The sequence below is a fragment of the Crotalus tigris genome, unplaced genomic scaffold, assembly GCF_016545835.1.
Source record: "Crotalus tigris isolate CLP2741 ecotype Arizona unplaced genomic scaffold, ASM1654583v1 scf7180000018484.1034840, whole genome shotgun sequence".
Lineage (NCBI taxonomy): Eukaryota > Metazoa > Chordata > Lepidosauria > Squamata > Viperidae > Crotalus > Crotalus tigris.
Window position 1 is genome coordinate 1,015,002 of NW_024097032.1, and position 13,936 is coordinate 1,028,937.

The following is a 13,936-nucleotide window of genomic DNA, read 5'->3' on the forward strand; positions in this document are numbered from 1 at the left end:
ATGTATGACCAGGCCCGTAATTGCGAGCCCAAACCGGGGCACCCACAAGTAGTTGTCTAGGTGCCCTAGGATGTGAGGTAGATGAAGGCAGTCTGTCCGGATGCAACCGGTCAAGTCTAGTATAAGTTGGCGCCCCAACGAAGTTCAGCTGGACTTCTCCCTGTAGAAGTGACGGTGTGGTGCGATAAGAAAGGAGAAAGTCAGCCAACCTGTGATGCCAGTCCCCGTAGGTGAGTCTCTTCAAGGCGTCCTTTGCGATGCGCACCATGCGTTCAGCCATACCGTTGGTGGACGGGTGAAAAGGCGCAGACGTGGCATGACGAATCAGGTTTGCCTGTAAGAAAGCTTGGAATTCGGAGGAGGTGAATTGAGGGCCGTTGTCGGACACAATGACATCTGGCAGCCCGTGTGCAGCAAAAATCCCCCTCAGTACCTGAATAGTCTTTGCAGTGGTGGTGGATGAGACAGGCACAACCTCAAGCCATTTTGAATGGCTGTCAACAAGGACCAAGAAGAACTGGCCCTGAAAGGGCCCAGCGTAGTCAAGTGCACCCTAGACCATGGGGACTGTGTTTCCTCCCATCTATGCACAGGAGCTTGGGGCATCTCTGGGCGAGATCGTTGGCACAGGTGGCATGCGTGCACCTTAGCCTCAATATCTTTATCTAAACCAGGCCACCACAAGTGGCTTCGTGCAAGAGCCTTCATACGAACAATGCCAGGATGACCCTCGTGGAGGGATTCTAAGACCCTAGTCCTCATTGAGGTGGGAATGACAACTCTGTTTCCCCAAAGCAGACAACCCTGAGAAAGGGACAGTTCGTTTCTTTTGGACCAGAAACTCTGAAACTCAGGACTAGGGCAGTGCTCAGGCCACCCGGACAGGACCCAGGACGGACACGTGAAAGTGTGTGATCTGTACCCGTTTCAGCGGTAACATCCCTGGCACTAAGAGGGAGCTCGGGCAAGGCTTGGATTGATAGAATGTTCACAGCTGGCTCGGGGTCAGCTTCTACTACTGCAGAGGCAACCTACTGAGGCCATCAGCATGGCCAATTTCTTTCCCAGGCTTGTGGAGTAATGAAAAATCATATGCAGACAAGAAAATAGACCACCTAAGCATTCTAGGGGAAATGATGTTGGGAGTCTGCTTACGTGTGGTAAACAGTCCCAGCAGAGGCTTATGGTCAGTGAAGACCGTGAAAGGCCTGCCATATAGAAAATCGTGGAATTTTTTAATTCCAGCAACAACAGCCAGAGCCTCCCTGTCTATCTGAGCGTAGTTGCGCTCGGCAGAAGACAGTGTTCTGGAGTAGTATGCAATAGGAACCTGAGTTCCATCAGACCTGAGGTGACTCAGGACAGCTCCAACCCCGTAGGGGTATGCATCACAAGCGATGCACACAGGAAGAGACTCGTTGAAATGTGCAAGAACACTGTTAGAAGTGAGCAAGGCCTTGACTTCTTTAAAGCAAGCCTCATGTGCTTGTGACCACAGCCACACAGCTTGTTTGTCTAGTAGCCTGTGAGGAGGCTCAGCTACACTAGCTTTATGTGGAAGAAAAAGAATTGTAGAAATTCAGGAGGCCTAGAAAGGCCTGAAGTTCGGCCTTAGACTTTGGCCTGGGTGCATCTAAAATAGCAGTTAGTTTGGATTCAGCATGATGAATCCCAGCAGCATCAATTTTGAATCCCAGAAATTCAGTAGAAGGCACCCCAATCTGGCATTTGTCTTTTCTGAGCTTGAGGCCTGATTCCCTGAATCTTAACAGGACAGCCCTAAGTCTTTCAGCTAGAATGTGTGTGGAGTCTCCTGCAATCAAGACATCGTCAAAGTAGGGCAGACCCCTGGTATACCTCGTAGTGTGTTTTCCATTACGCTTTGGAAAATCCCAGGAGCGACATTTACTCCAAACTGTAGCCTTTTTACTTTAAAGGCTCCCCTGTGGGTCACAATGGTCTGAGCTATGGCAGCATCATCATCAACAGGCAGCTGTTGATATGCTTGATCTAGGTCAAGCTTTGCAAAAACACGCCCCCCCTTGAGAGAGGCCAGGATGTGACTGACCACAGGAACAGGATAGGCATGTTGCTGCAATGCCTTATTGAGTGTGCATTTGTAATCAGCACAAATGCGAATGTCCCCATTTGCCTTTAGAGGCGTGACATGGGGGTCTCCCACGGCTGGAACAACAGGTTCTAGATTCCCTGTTGGATTAGTTTGTCAATTCAGTGTCAATCTTACTTTTACGCAAAAGGGGAGACCCTTCTTGTCTTTAAATCCTATGGGAGTGACATTGGGGTCCTAGCTTTAAGGACGACAGGTGGTCCTTTGAAATGTTGCCAGCTGGGCTGAAAACATCTGCAAATTCTTGCAGACTTTCCTGTAGGTCATGTTTTGTAAGCTGTTGAGTCCTGTGACGTGTATCCCCATCCCCAGGGCTCAACCCAATCGAAGTCCTATGAGACTCGTTCGTTCACAAGCCCCTACTACTAATAAGTGCTAGTGGACTCTTCAAAACTCTTGTATTGCACGTTAAGGGTGGCCTCCCCCTTAACACACACTCTTGAGTTCTGAAAATCTGTTAATACAATATCAGAAGGCCTTAACTTGGCCTTAGACCCACTTCTGGAACAAATCTTCCTAAATGTATGCCATGAAATGATGGACAGGGCAGACCCTGTGTCTAGTTCCATAGATAATGGAACCCCTTGGAGCTTCACGTTGAGTGACAGCTTTTTCGTCATGGGCTTGTGTGTGCCTGTTCTACAGATGCTTCTTCGCGAAGCGCAAAAACCTACCCTATTCTGGCTGGGGAATCTGGTACCTTTCAGGCGTTCTTCTTGGGGTTGTGCCTGTCGTCGGCTCAGACACACAGCTGCAATGTGCCCTTGTTTGCCGCATGCCCGGCAGGTAGCGGAGCGGAACTTGCAGTCGGTTCTTCTGTGGCGACCTCCACAGCCGATGCACTTGAGCGGAGCCGAAGAGCTTCCCTTCTGGTTCTCTTCCTTCGCGGGGTGTAGACGGTCGACTTCCTCGTCCGGATCCTCCTCGGAGTTTCGTTGGACGTCTTCCTGGTGCACGGACGCACCCTCTGCACTGTTTCTGATCGGCCGCATGTTTTTGATGGCGCCGCCTGCTGCTTCTTCTGCGGTGACTTCCCTTAAGGCGTCTTGGAAGGATAATTCTTCCTTTGCGAAAAGTCTCTGTTGTATCTCGCGATGCCTTAACCCGCACACGAATCGGTCCCTCAGTCGTTCCTCGAGGTCCTTGAACTCGCAGGGCTTGGCGGCCTTCCTATCGGCGGCGATGTAATTCCTTGGCTGTTTCACCGGACCGTTGATCCCTCTTCTCGAAGGTGTGGCGCCATGAGATAACGGACACCTTGGGGTGGAAGTGCTCTTTCATCAGCTTCTTCAGGTCTGCGTAGCTTACAGACTCTACTGGAACAGGTGCTGCAAGGTTTTCTGCGATTTCGAAGGCGTCTTGGCCGCAAACGCAAAGCAGGGTGGCCGCCTTCAAGCTATCTTTCCTCACTTGGTTTGCCTTGAAGTAGTTCTCCATTCTGGATACGTAGGACTCCCACCGCTCTGGATGTGAGACGTCGAATTCCGAAAGCCTTCCGATTTTCGCCATCTTCGGATCTTCAGGAGACGGGTCTATCAGCCAGCCTACCCCCGAATGCGCACCGGATTGGCGGGTAGCTGCCGAGTCGACGCCGTTCCTCTTCCGCCGCTCAGGACTCCTCGGGTAAGCTTACCCTTCTTCCTTTCCAGTTAGGTGCAAGGCATCCCACCTTCCGTCGCCAGTGTTGCGTCCTTGGCGGAAAGCAGACACGAGAAGCAGCTGGAGTTGCTCAGTGTTTCTTTTATTCAGCGTTCAGCTTACAGGAAGATGGCTTCAGCTCGCCCAACGCCTCGCAGGCCCTCTTATATAGGCAACTCCCGGTAGATGGGTCTTTTTCCTTCCCGCGCCAGCAACCCGCCATGCGCACGGCGCTGGCGACAGCCTGTCTGGTCCCGGGCAGCTTTGCACCTGCCCGGGACTGCCTGCAAACGCCCGAGCCGTTTGCAAAGGCTCGGGACATAACACTAATCTTTTCAACCCTCTCATGGCTCTGGTTGTCTCCCCTCTGCCCATCTAGTAAAATTTGTTTGTTAGACCATACCCATCACAGAAAGTGGGAAGTTGTCCAGAGTCATGTATGTGAGATGGGCAAATAAATTTGAAAGTGAAAGCCAGGTAAAAGAAAATATTATTGACAAAGGTTCTGCATCCATGGAGTGCCAACTGGATAACTGATAACATAAAGATATGCACTAACAGACAAAATAATAAAAAGAGGAAGCTTCTGACAAATGAAGCCTTTTATTTAGGTTTATTTCTGCATAAATTACATAAAGATTGGGAATCCATATATAAACTATAATTTCACTGTCATTTATCTTACCAATTAACTTCTCACTGATGAATGGAGGAAAGAAAACAATTTTACCACAAAGAAATGTAGACAACCCCATTCTATTAGGTATATATTTTTGTCATTGCATTGCAAGAGGCTAAGCTAGTTATGCTAGTGACACAGAACTGTTACAGATGCACCAAAGAATTTTAATAGCAAATAGAACCATCTAGACAAGATTCCAGATGCTCATGGTAAAATATTTTTGTTTAATAGTGTGCCATTTCCAACTGTTGTAATTGGAGAAGATCTACTGAAGGAAGATAAATAGGGAGCACATGAAGTTCTTACTTCATCTGTATACATTCATCAAATAATCACAATTTTATTTTATTATTATTTTTAAAAACTAACCATTTACAAACTACCTTATTTCAATCAGACCATACTATTAGTTTGAAAGAAATGATCATCATAAATATTTTGGCCTGCTTGATAATATGTTCGATCTATCTATCCTGTACAACATGAAACTTTAGCTACAAGTGACGTCAGAAGCAGCTGGCTATCATGTGTACCTAAGTCAAAATTAGAGCAACCCAATGACAGATGGGAATCCAGCCAGATGACACACATACACACAAAGAAAATCAACCAAAACTCAAACCATAATTTGTTGCAGAAAACAAATTCATTTATACAGGTTAAATGTATCTAGCACACTTAACCAAGACTCTATAAAGGGTTCTCTAGAAAACATGATGATTAAACTTGTCCATTTTCTTTTTCAGTAAAAGCAGTAAAATGGCTTGCCAACAAATTATTTTGTAATATGCTAATCAAATAATTTAAAATGTGAGCCTTTTATGAAGCGCTATGATAAAAATCTGAGACTGGTCATCTGGTTGAACAGAAGATAGCTCATTAAAATTTGCAATAAAATATTATGTTTTTAAGATGGCACTGAATCTGTTCTTAATGTAATGTGAATGGGAGTATTTTTAAAAATGACATCCAGGAAGATTTTTTTCCAACATATCCTTAATTAGGACAGTTCACCAAATCATTCAAGATGCTTGGGAAACTCTGAAAAACAAGATATTAAAGCCCAATCAAACATAATACCACAGTGAAAGAAAGAAAAGAGAACCCAGACAAAGCCAGCATGGTTGCATAAATAGCTCTATGACAAACTGAAGGCCAAAAAGGACAAATATAAAAGATGGAAAGACAGCTTCATAATGAGAACAGAAAACCAGTAAATAGCTCAAATCTGCCAAGGATGGAGTCAGAAAAGCTAAGGTTCAGGATGAACTAAGACTTGCAACAAATGCCAAAACTAACAAAAAAAATTCTTTCAATATATAGGGAATAATAACAAAGTCAAAGACATTTATAGGTCCACTAATGGAAAAAGATGGCAAAACAATGATAGGCCAGCAGGAGAAAGAAGAACTGTTTAGTTCCTTCTTTGCATCTATTTTCACACAAAAAGAAAAAATAGTCCAACCTATCAAAAACAGCACTGTGGGAAACAGAACAGGAAAGCAGGTCAAAATAGGCAAAAAGATAGTAAGAAAACTCCTTTCCATTTTAAATGAATTCAGATCGTCAGGACCAGATGGTTTACATCCCAGGATACTGAAAGAGTTGGCAGATGTAATCTCAAAACCACTGAACAAAATATTTCAGAACTCCTGGAGCACAGGGGAAGTGCCAGACGACTGGAAAGGAGTTGATATGGTTCCAATTTTCAAAAAAAGGAAAAAAGTGAAACCAGGAAATTATAAGCCAATCAGCTTGACATCAATATTTGGAAAAATCCTTGAAAAGGTCATCAGGCAGGGGGTTTGTGAGCACCTAGAAATGAACAAGGTGATTAATAGAGCCAGCATGGGTTTCTTAAAAACAGATCGTACCAAACAAATCATTGCCTTCTTTGATAAAATGACTAAATCAGTAGTTCAAGGAAATACTCTGGATATGGTATACTTGGGCTTCAGTAAGGCATTTGACAAAATAGATCACATTCTATTGAAACAATGCGGGATAGACAGTACCACCACCAAATGGCTTCGCAATTGGCTGACCAACCTACTCAATATGTACCCTTCCACAGAACTACATATACATGCAAAGAAGCATGCAATGGGGAGCCTCAAGGTTCTATCTTGGGTCCAGCGCTCTTCAACATCTTCATAAATGATCTAGATGAGGGGATAGAAGGGGAGCTCATCAAATTTGTAGACTGCACCAAGCTGGGGGGAATTGCTAACACTCTGGAAAAAAGATTCAAGATTCAGAAGGATCTTGACAGACTAGAGAAATAAGTTCTGTGGTGAGAAAAATAAGGTCCTGCACTCAGGCAGGAAAAACTAGATGCACATGTATAGAATAAGCTCAACATTAATAACTGTGAGAAGGATCTAGGTGTCCTAGTGAACCATCACTAGGTGAGTGCTGCAATTGCCAAAAAGGCCAATGCAGTTCTAGGCTGCATCAACTTAGAGATTGCATCAAGATCACAGGAAGTGATAGTACCACTCTACACTGCACTAGTGAGGCCATGTTTGAAATACTGTGCCCAATTCTTATCACCACAATACAAAAATGATGCTGAGTTCCTAGAAAGAGAATAGAAAAGAGCAACAGACATGATAAGAAATATGGAGACTAAATCATAAGATGAAAGTTAAGGGAAATAAGTATGTAGCCTAAGGAAGAAAAGGATTAGAGATGATATGATAGCTGTCCTCCAGTACTTGAGGGCAGTCACAGAGATGACAGGGTTAACCTGTCCTCCAAAGCACTTGAGGGCAGGACAAGAAGCAATGCTTTAAAGAGAGATCCTACCTGGAACTCAGGAGAAATTTCCTGACAGTGATAGCAATTACCCAATGGAACAGCTTTTGGGTACTCCCTCGCTGGAGCTTTTCAAGAAAAGATTGGACATTTTGTCCAGGATGATATAAGGTCTGTTCCCTAGAACGGAGGTCCCCAACCTTTTGGACACCAGGGACTGGTTCCGTGAAGAAAGGTTTTTCGGAGGACTGGAGAGTGTGTGGTTTTGTGTGCTGCCTGCATCTTAGGATGGGGCTTTGCTTGTTTGCATGGCCTGGTACTGGTCCAGAGACCAGGGGTTGGGGACCCTGCCCTAGAATGCCTCCAAGGTCCCCTCCAGCCCTATAATTCTATGGTTCTAAATGTATATTTCTAACATCGTGGGCAACTTTTTTGAAGAGAAAGGTCATAATTAGTTCTGAGAGATATGTCAGGAACCACTCTCTAGAACAGTGTTTCTTATTCTTATTTATTTTAAAATGTATGGCGTTAAACACCCAGAATGTTCACTGCAGTATTCTGGGAGTGGAAGTCCACACATCTTAAAATACTCATTGAGAAACACTCTTTAAAAGATCAGTTGGGCTGAAACAAAGAAGGGGTTGATATCAGAACAAATGCTGCATGAACTCTGATTTAAAGTTCACTGATTAAACACACTCCCATATACTTAACAATTTAAAACTTCAGTTAAAATTTCAATTCCATAACAATTTTTGAAGAGGTCCTTGAGGATACATCTAATGTTTTAAAAGCCTGGGCCTCAACTTGTGAAAATCTGCCAAGTAAGTAACAGATGGGAAGTATGGGAGGATGCTACTTCCTCATGTGTAAGCAGAGTATAGGTGTACAATAAAGGGGGAAAGGATTTAAGGGCAAAAAGGATGGTCCAGGGAATCTGCCAAATTCTCATTTTTGTGTCCCTCTTCAATACTTTTCTTTCAGCTTTGATATCTAGCTGAGACATGACTGGGGAAGTGATATAGCCAAGATTTAAGCACAGCCCAACAATGTCTTTATTGTTATAGATTTCTATGGAATGCCAGAGAATGTTTGAAATCAGACTCCCACCATTGAGATAATCACCTGTAGGGCTTTTACTATATAGGAAATATTGGATAGCACTGTATATATCAGTGATGGCGAACCTTTTAAAGACCGAGTGCCCAAACTGCAACCCAAAACCCGCTTATGCATCGTCGGGTTCTGGGTGGGTGTGGCCCATTGGGTGGGCATGGCTGTGGTGGTAACGGCAGACTGGATGGGACTAAAAAATTCAATCAATTAATTCCAACTTTGCAAGATCTTTTTTTTCCCGTGAGAAGTTGAAATTGACTGATTGATTGAACCTTTTTTTTGTACACAGCGGCAGAGGCCTAAAGCGAAAAGGTTTTATAAAACCCAGCTGAAGGCCTAGGACTGGGGCGATGGCACGCGTGCCCACAGAGAGAGCTGTGAGTGCTGCCTCTGGCACCCGTGCCATAGGTTCACCACACTGGTATATATCATAAACAGTTTTATATTTGGAATATGCAAAATATGTAATTTTGAATCATTTGAGTCCCAAATGTTGTGAAATAGCATTGTTCTGACCACATTGGTGTATTTTGAACTCAAGGCAAATGATTGTTAAGGCTCTAAGTGACCCATCATGGCCTTGAAATACAGTTACAGCAGTTTCGTGTTTGGAACACAGAATTTTTGAAATTTCAAGCTCAAAATTGAAAATTTTGCACATTTAAAATTATGAAGAGATAAATTACCTGAGGGAAAGCAGCAATTGTCCAAAAATAATTTTCATTCAACTTCTGTATTTGATGCAAAAATGAGAGTCCTACATTTCTATAAAGTATAATTTAACTGAGCCATGAAACATATTGCAATTAGTAATAATGTTCATTTTCACAATAACCATAAGCTCATATGTTTGGAATTGAAACAAGTAGCAAACAGGTAGGATAAATGCAACACCATAGTATTACACCAAAAATGGAACTATCGATGAAAACTCCAAGATCTGTAGAACTAGATGTTTTAAATACCAGCCCTGCTGCACATGATAATTCTGATATTTATTTCTATGTCCTAGCTCGCTAGTTGTTTATTAGATTTTTATCCCACCTTTATTACTTTATAAATAACTCAAGGTGGCAAACATACATAATACTCCTTCCTCCTCTTATTTTTTCCACAACAATAATCCTATGAAGTGGTTTGAGCTGAGAGAGATGGACTGGCTCAAGTCATCAGCTGCCTTTCATGCCTAAAGCGGAATTAGAATTCACAGTCTCCTGACTTCTAGCATTGCCTTAATCACTACACCAAATTATCATCCACTCTCTGAGCAGTTTTTTGTTGAATCTTGACTATCCTGTATTTCACCTACACTTCCCTCTATTCATGGTTGAAAAATTAGGGCTGTCCTCTTGTATTTTTTTTTTCTTCTACAGTACTTGGATTCCTTTTCTGGTTATGATAAGAAGAGGGTATCTAACAGCATATTAGAATTTGAATCTCAGAAGAAGCAGATGAAACACATTTACCTCCTTTGTGTTTAGTTCTCTAATAAGGCCTATCTTATCCTGGGCAACCTGCAAACCAATACAATTAGTGAAACATTATAAACAATGTGTAAATTATTCAGTAGCCTACAAATGACATATACGATAGTTGTCATTAGCTACAATCAGCTCTAGTAGATGTAGCATGCAAGTTCTTTAAGTACAAAGGAGGAGAATCCATTAATTCTGGAACCTCTAACTGAAGGTTCATGTCTACAAAATACTATCTATTATCCCTAGTCTAAATCCAAGAAACAAAGGGTAAGTTTTATTTGTCAAAAAAAAGAACTTGTAAGCAAGGCAGTTCAACCTGCTGATTCTCTACACTTCAACAGCTCTGAGAAGCACTCCTCTAAGAGAACAAATTAATGACTAGAAGAGTCATGCAATAACAGATCTTTTATTGTATTGTGTAACAATACACAAAGAAACTTTATCATTACCTATAATATTCATACAGAAAGAAAAACATCTTTCTTACCCAATGCTTTTTGAAAAAAAACCCTATTTTTAAAACAATAACACATTATTTAAAATGTTGCAACAAAAAATAAAGACTGCAGATTTTGAAGTTCAGTGCTGAGGCCAGAGAACTGTTTGAGATTTCAAAAATGACAATAACAGTTCGAGATATATTTAAGAAATCTGCAGAAGCTGTTCACCCAATTCACAATTTCCTTCAGTTTTGAAAATCAAACCCCCCCCCCCATGGCGGCCAAGTTTGCTTCCAACAGAGGATCTCAGAGCTTGTAGATAGGGACACCGCTTTGGACTCAGTATACCTAGAACAAGCACTCTCTCCAATCAACAGTGTGTCCTACCTTCATGACAAAAATCAGAGGAACATGTTTTCTGGTTCCTGGCTAAAAGACCCAGGAAAATGTTAGATTCCCTACATACAGATCTGAATAGATTGTTGAATGGGCAATTCTCAGGGCTGCTGACCAAGCAAGCTATCTAACTGCCATTCAGAAGTTGAGTTTTTAATTCTAGCACTCTCCCAGACGATGCTTTGCTCTGCCTCTTTTAAGATAAAAAACCCCCATAAACCGAATACTTGATTTTCCTGTTACAACTCCGCGATTTAGTATGAAATCCTTACCCCATGATGACCGATGAAGACGTGCTGGGCGCGTTGCTTAGCAGATCAATTCTTAAAAGGATTTTTCCCCCGTTTCCTACGTTGCGAGTACACCCCAACCAGTTACAGGATTAATCCTGGCAGGTCTCTCCAGCCAATTTTCTGCCTTTCCAGAGTGATCTTAACGTGCCTTCTTCGGCCGGATTTTAAACACAGAAGTCTGCAGGCATTTGGGAATGTAGAAGAGATTGGGGGGGGGGGCTGGAGGGGGGGGGGAAATCGCAACCCTTTCGAGGGGGAGGAGGAGAATCGACCTAGGGCATCAACATGAATAGCCTTCCAGAGCCCGTCTTCTTCACCGAGCCCCCTGCATGAAGGGGGCCAGGGAGAGCTCCAGCTCCCTGTCAGGAGGAGGCGGATAAGAAGGAGGTAGTAGCAGAGGCAGCACCAAGCCAATCCTCCTCCTGCGGGGAGAAGGGGAGGCACTCGCCCGCCTCTAGCAGGAGGATTAAAAAAAAAATCCACAGCAGCTCGGGTACCTAAGCAGTTTATTGAAATGCCCGAGAACCACAAGCGCCCAGATCGCGGTCCGTCTCAGGTACAGATCAGGCTCTTGGGGCTTGCGGTGTGCGCAGCGCTCCGCGCCGCCCTTCCTTCTAACACCTCCGCCGGTAGCAGCAGCAGCAGCAGCGAGAGCATGGGGGGTATCGCTTCATTTTTCCAAGCAGTAGCAGCAGCCGGCAGAAGCCCCCTTGCCGGCGCTGACATCGGGCTCCGTTAGACCGGCAGCTGAGGCAAGGCACGGGCCACGCATCCCCTTTAAGGGCGGGAGCGGATGCGGGCAGAAGATGAAACGCGAAGGCAGTGGATACAACGCGGGAGGCGGCAAAAAGCCGCGGTCCTTCCCACGGCAAGGCAGGGCAGGTCCCTTCAATCCCGCCCGCTTCTGCAGCGGGGCATCCTCTTCCTCCGTCTCGTGTCCGGCAGATCAATCATGCTCAGCAGCAGCCAAGCAGGAGGAGTGGCAGCAGCGGCGTTGGCGCCAACAGCAGCAGCGCCCCTTAGCCCCTCGCTGCAGTAGCGGGGCCAAAGCGCGGGCTGCAGCGGCAGGAGGAGGGGGGGGGGGCGGTTGCTTCTCCAGCACCTCGGACGCGGAGCTTCCCAGTCCAGGGCCGAGGCGCGCCAGGCGGCTCAGGTTCTCCTGCTCCTCCTCACACCTCCTCCCTTGCCCGCGCACACGCCACCGCGCTCGGCTAAGCCACCACTCGCTCCCTTTCCAGGTTCCCTCCGCAGGGCACTGAAGAGAGCGCACCCTACTCCCCCCACGCTCGGGGCCTGAGAGGGCAGGAGGAGCTGAAGGCGGAGCGGAAGGCGCCCGCTCTCGCTTTGCCTCACTCCGACCCTCCCACCGGCCCCCGCAGCCACCAAAAAAGGGGAGGAACGGGAGGGATAAAGGAGGGAGAATGGAGCCAACGATCTCCGCTTATTGCCCCACTCAGGCCCAGCACTCTCGGCGAGGGTGCACGGTGCAGTCTCTCTCTGCTACTCCGCAGCCACGGACCACAACGCGGTAGCAGCATTTGCTGATTCTGCCTCCATCCTCTACTTCGGGACCTTTAAATAGGATACGTCACCACGTTCCCCTACGCACTGTCGTCACACACTGCTCCCGGGGCTGACGTCATTGGGGTGCGGGGGGGGTGATGTCAGAATGCTACACGCCGCCGGAAGCGCTTCTATAATAAGAAATAGAAAAGAAGAATGCGGGGAACCAAACTAGAGGGGTTTGGTCCGTGTTCTACAACACACCTCCAGGAATTGGATAAGCTCCTGCAATTCGTCCGTCTGCCACTTCCGTAACTGTCCTTCAAAAATGTGTGTGCTAAGAACGATGAGACCTATTTTATTTTTTATGTAAAGTTCCCGAAAATGTACCCCCCCCACGCACAAAAAAAATAGCAAATGCTAGAATAAGCTAAACTTGGGCTCAATCAACTTAGATGCTTACTGGTGTTCCCATTGTGAAACCCACTATTGAAATCTTAACTGTTTTATGCCACTTTGAAAATTTGAAAGAAAATTAACTCATATATACTTAAAATGAGAAATTTTAAGCCATTCAATGAGAATAACTGAAGAATAAGGAGATTCAGTGACTTTGGAGGAAAACATGTGAAATCACAATTACAAGTAATTTAGGAATATATTATCAATGATATTGATATTGTAACAAACAAATATTTAAAGTAAAAATATCAATCCATTTAAGTCTTTATAGTTATGATTTTTTTCAAGAAAACTCATCCAGCTAGTTGACAGGAGTCAACACTGACTCATTTTGAAATTTGTTTTTGTGTTGGAGCACTGTACGTATCTCTCAAATCTTTTGGCTTTAATTCTCTTATTCTGCTGTACTCTAATTCCCTCAGTTCATATATTGAGTAGAAATACAAACTACAGTGGTTCAACATTCAGAACTAAACAAACTACATTATGGCTCACTGCAGTGTGTGAATCCAGTCTATGGAAGCCAGTGGTTTGAGCTCTCAGATTCAAATCTGTTTGTAAAACTGATAGCAGAAGCCTTAGCCCATCACATATAAGTATCCTTTCAGAGAAAGGTGGGATGATAGAGCTTCACCAATATCTTGGTTAGGGTAAACCGCTGTTGTGGAACTTTTCCAGAAATCCTTCTGAGAAAATCCATTGCCTGATTGCTTTCAGGATGGGTACCTGGAGTATCCTTTTCCACCTACATTGTATAGCTTAGATAGGTTTTACATGAAGAAGATTGTCCCAAAGACAACAAGAACCCAAGCTATACAGGACATAGGTGATCACCAGCACCTTGTATTGGGCCCCAAAACTTCTTGGTGATAATTGTAGAAAGCCACAGAGATGGCCATGAGGTAAATATTCAGAAGCTATCATGTATTGTATGGTAAACAAAAAGGGCAGAAGCATTCAAATCAAATCAAATCAAATCAATCTTTATTTGTTCCTAGACCAGCAAATAAAACACAAGAGACACAATTAATTATGATAAAGGG

The 13,936-nt window shown here is 44.4% G+C and overlaps 1 protein-coding gene across 1 annotated transcript in view; it reads right to left on the reverse strand.

Annotated features, from left to right (window-relative positions):
- The window catches only part of HOMER1 (homer scaffold protein 1), a 76,597-nt gene extending 64,073 nt beyond the window's left edge, over positions 1–12,524 (reverse strand). Inside the window, exon 1 of the mRNA XM_039352835.1 lies at positions 10,908–12,524. Within this exon, the coding sequence (XP_039208769.1) occupies positions 10,908–10,912 (5 nt within the window). The 5' untranslated portion in view covers positions 10,913–12,524. The remainder of the gene's footprint in view (positions 1–10,907) is intronic.
- Between the last annotated feature and the right edge of the window lie 1,412 nt (positions 12,525–13,936).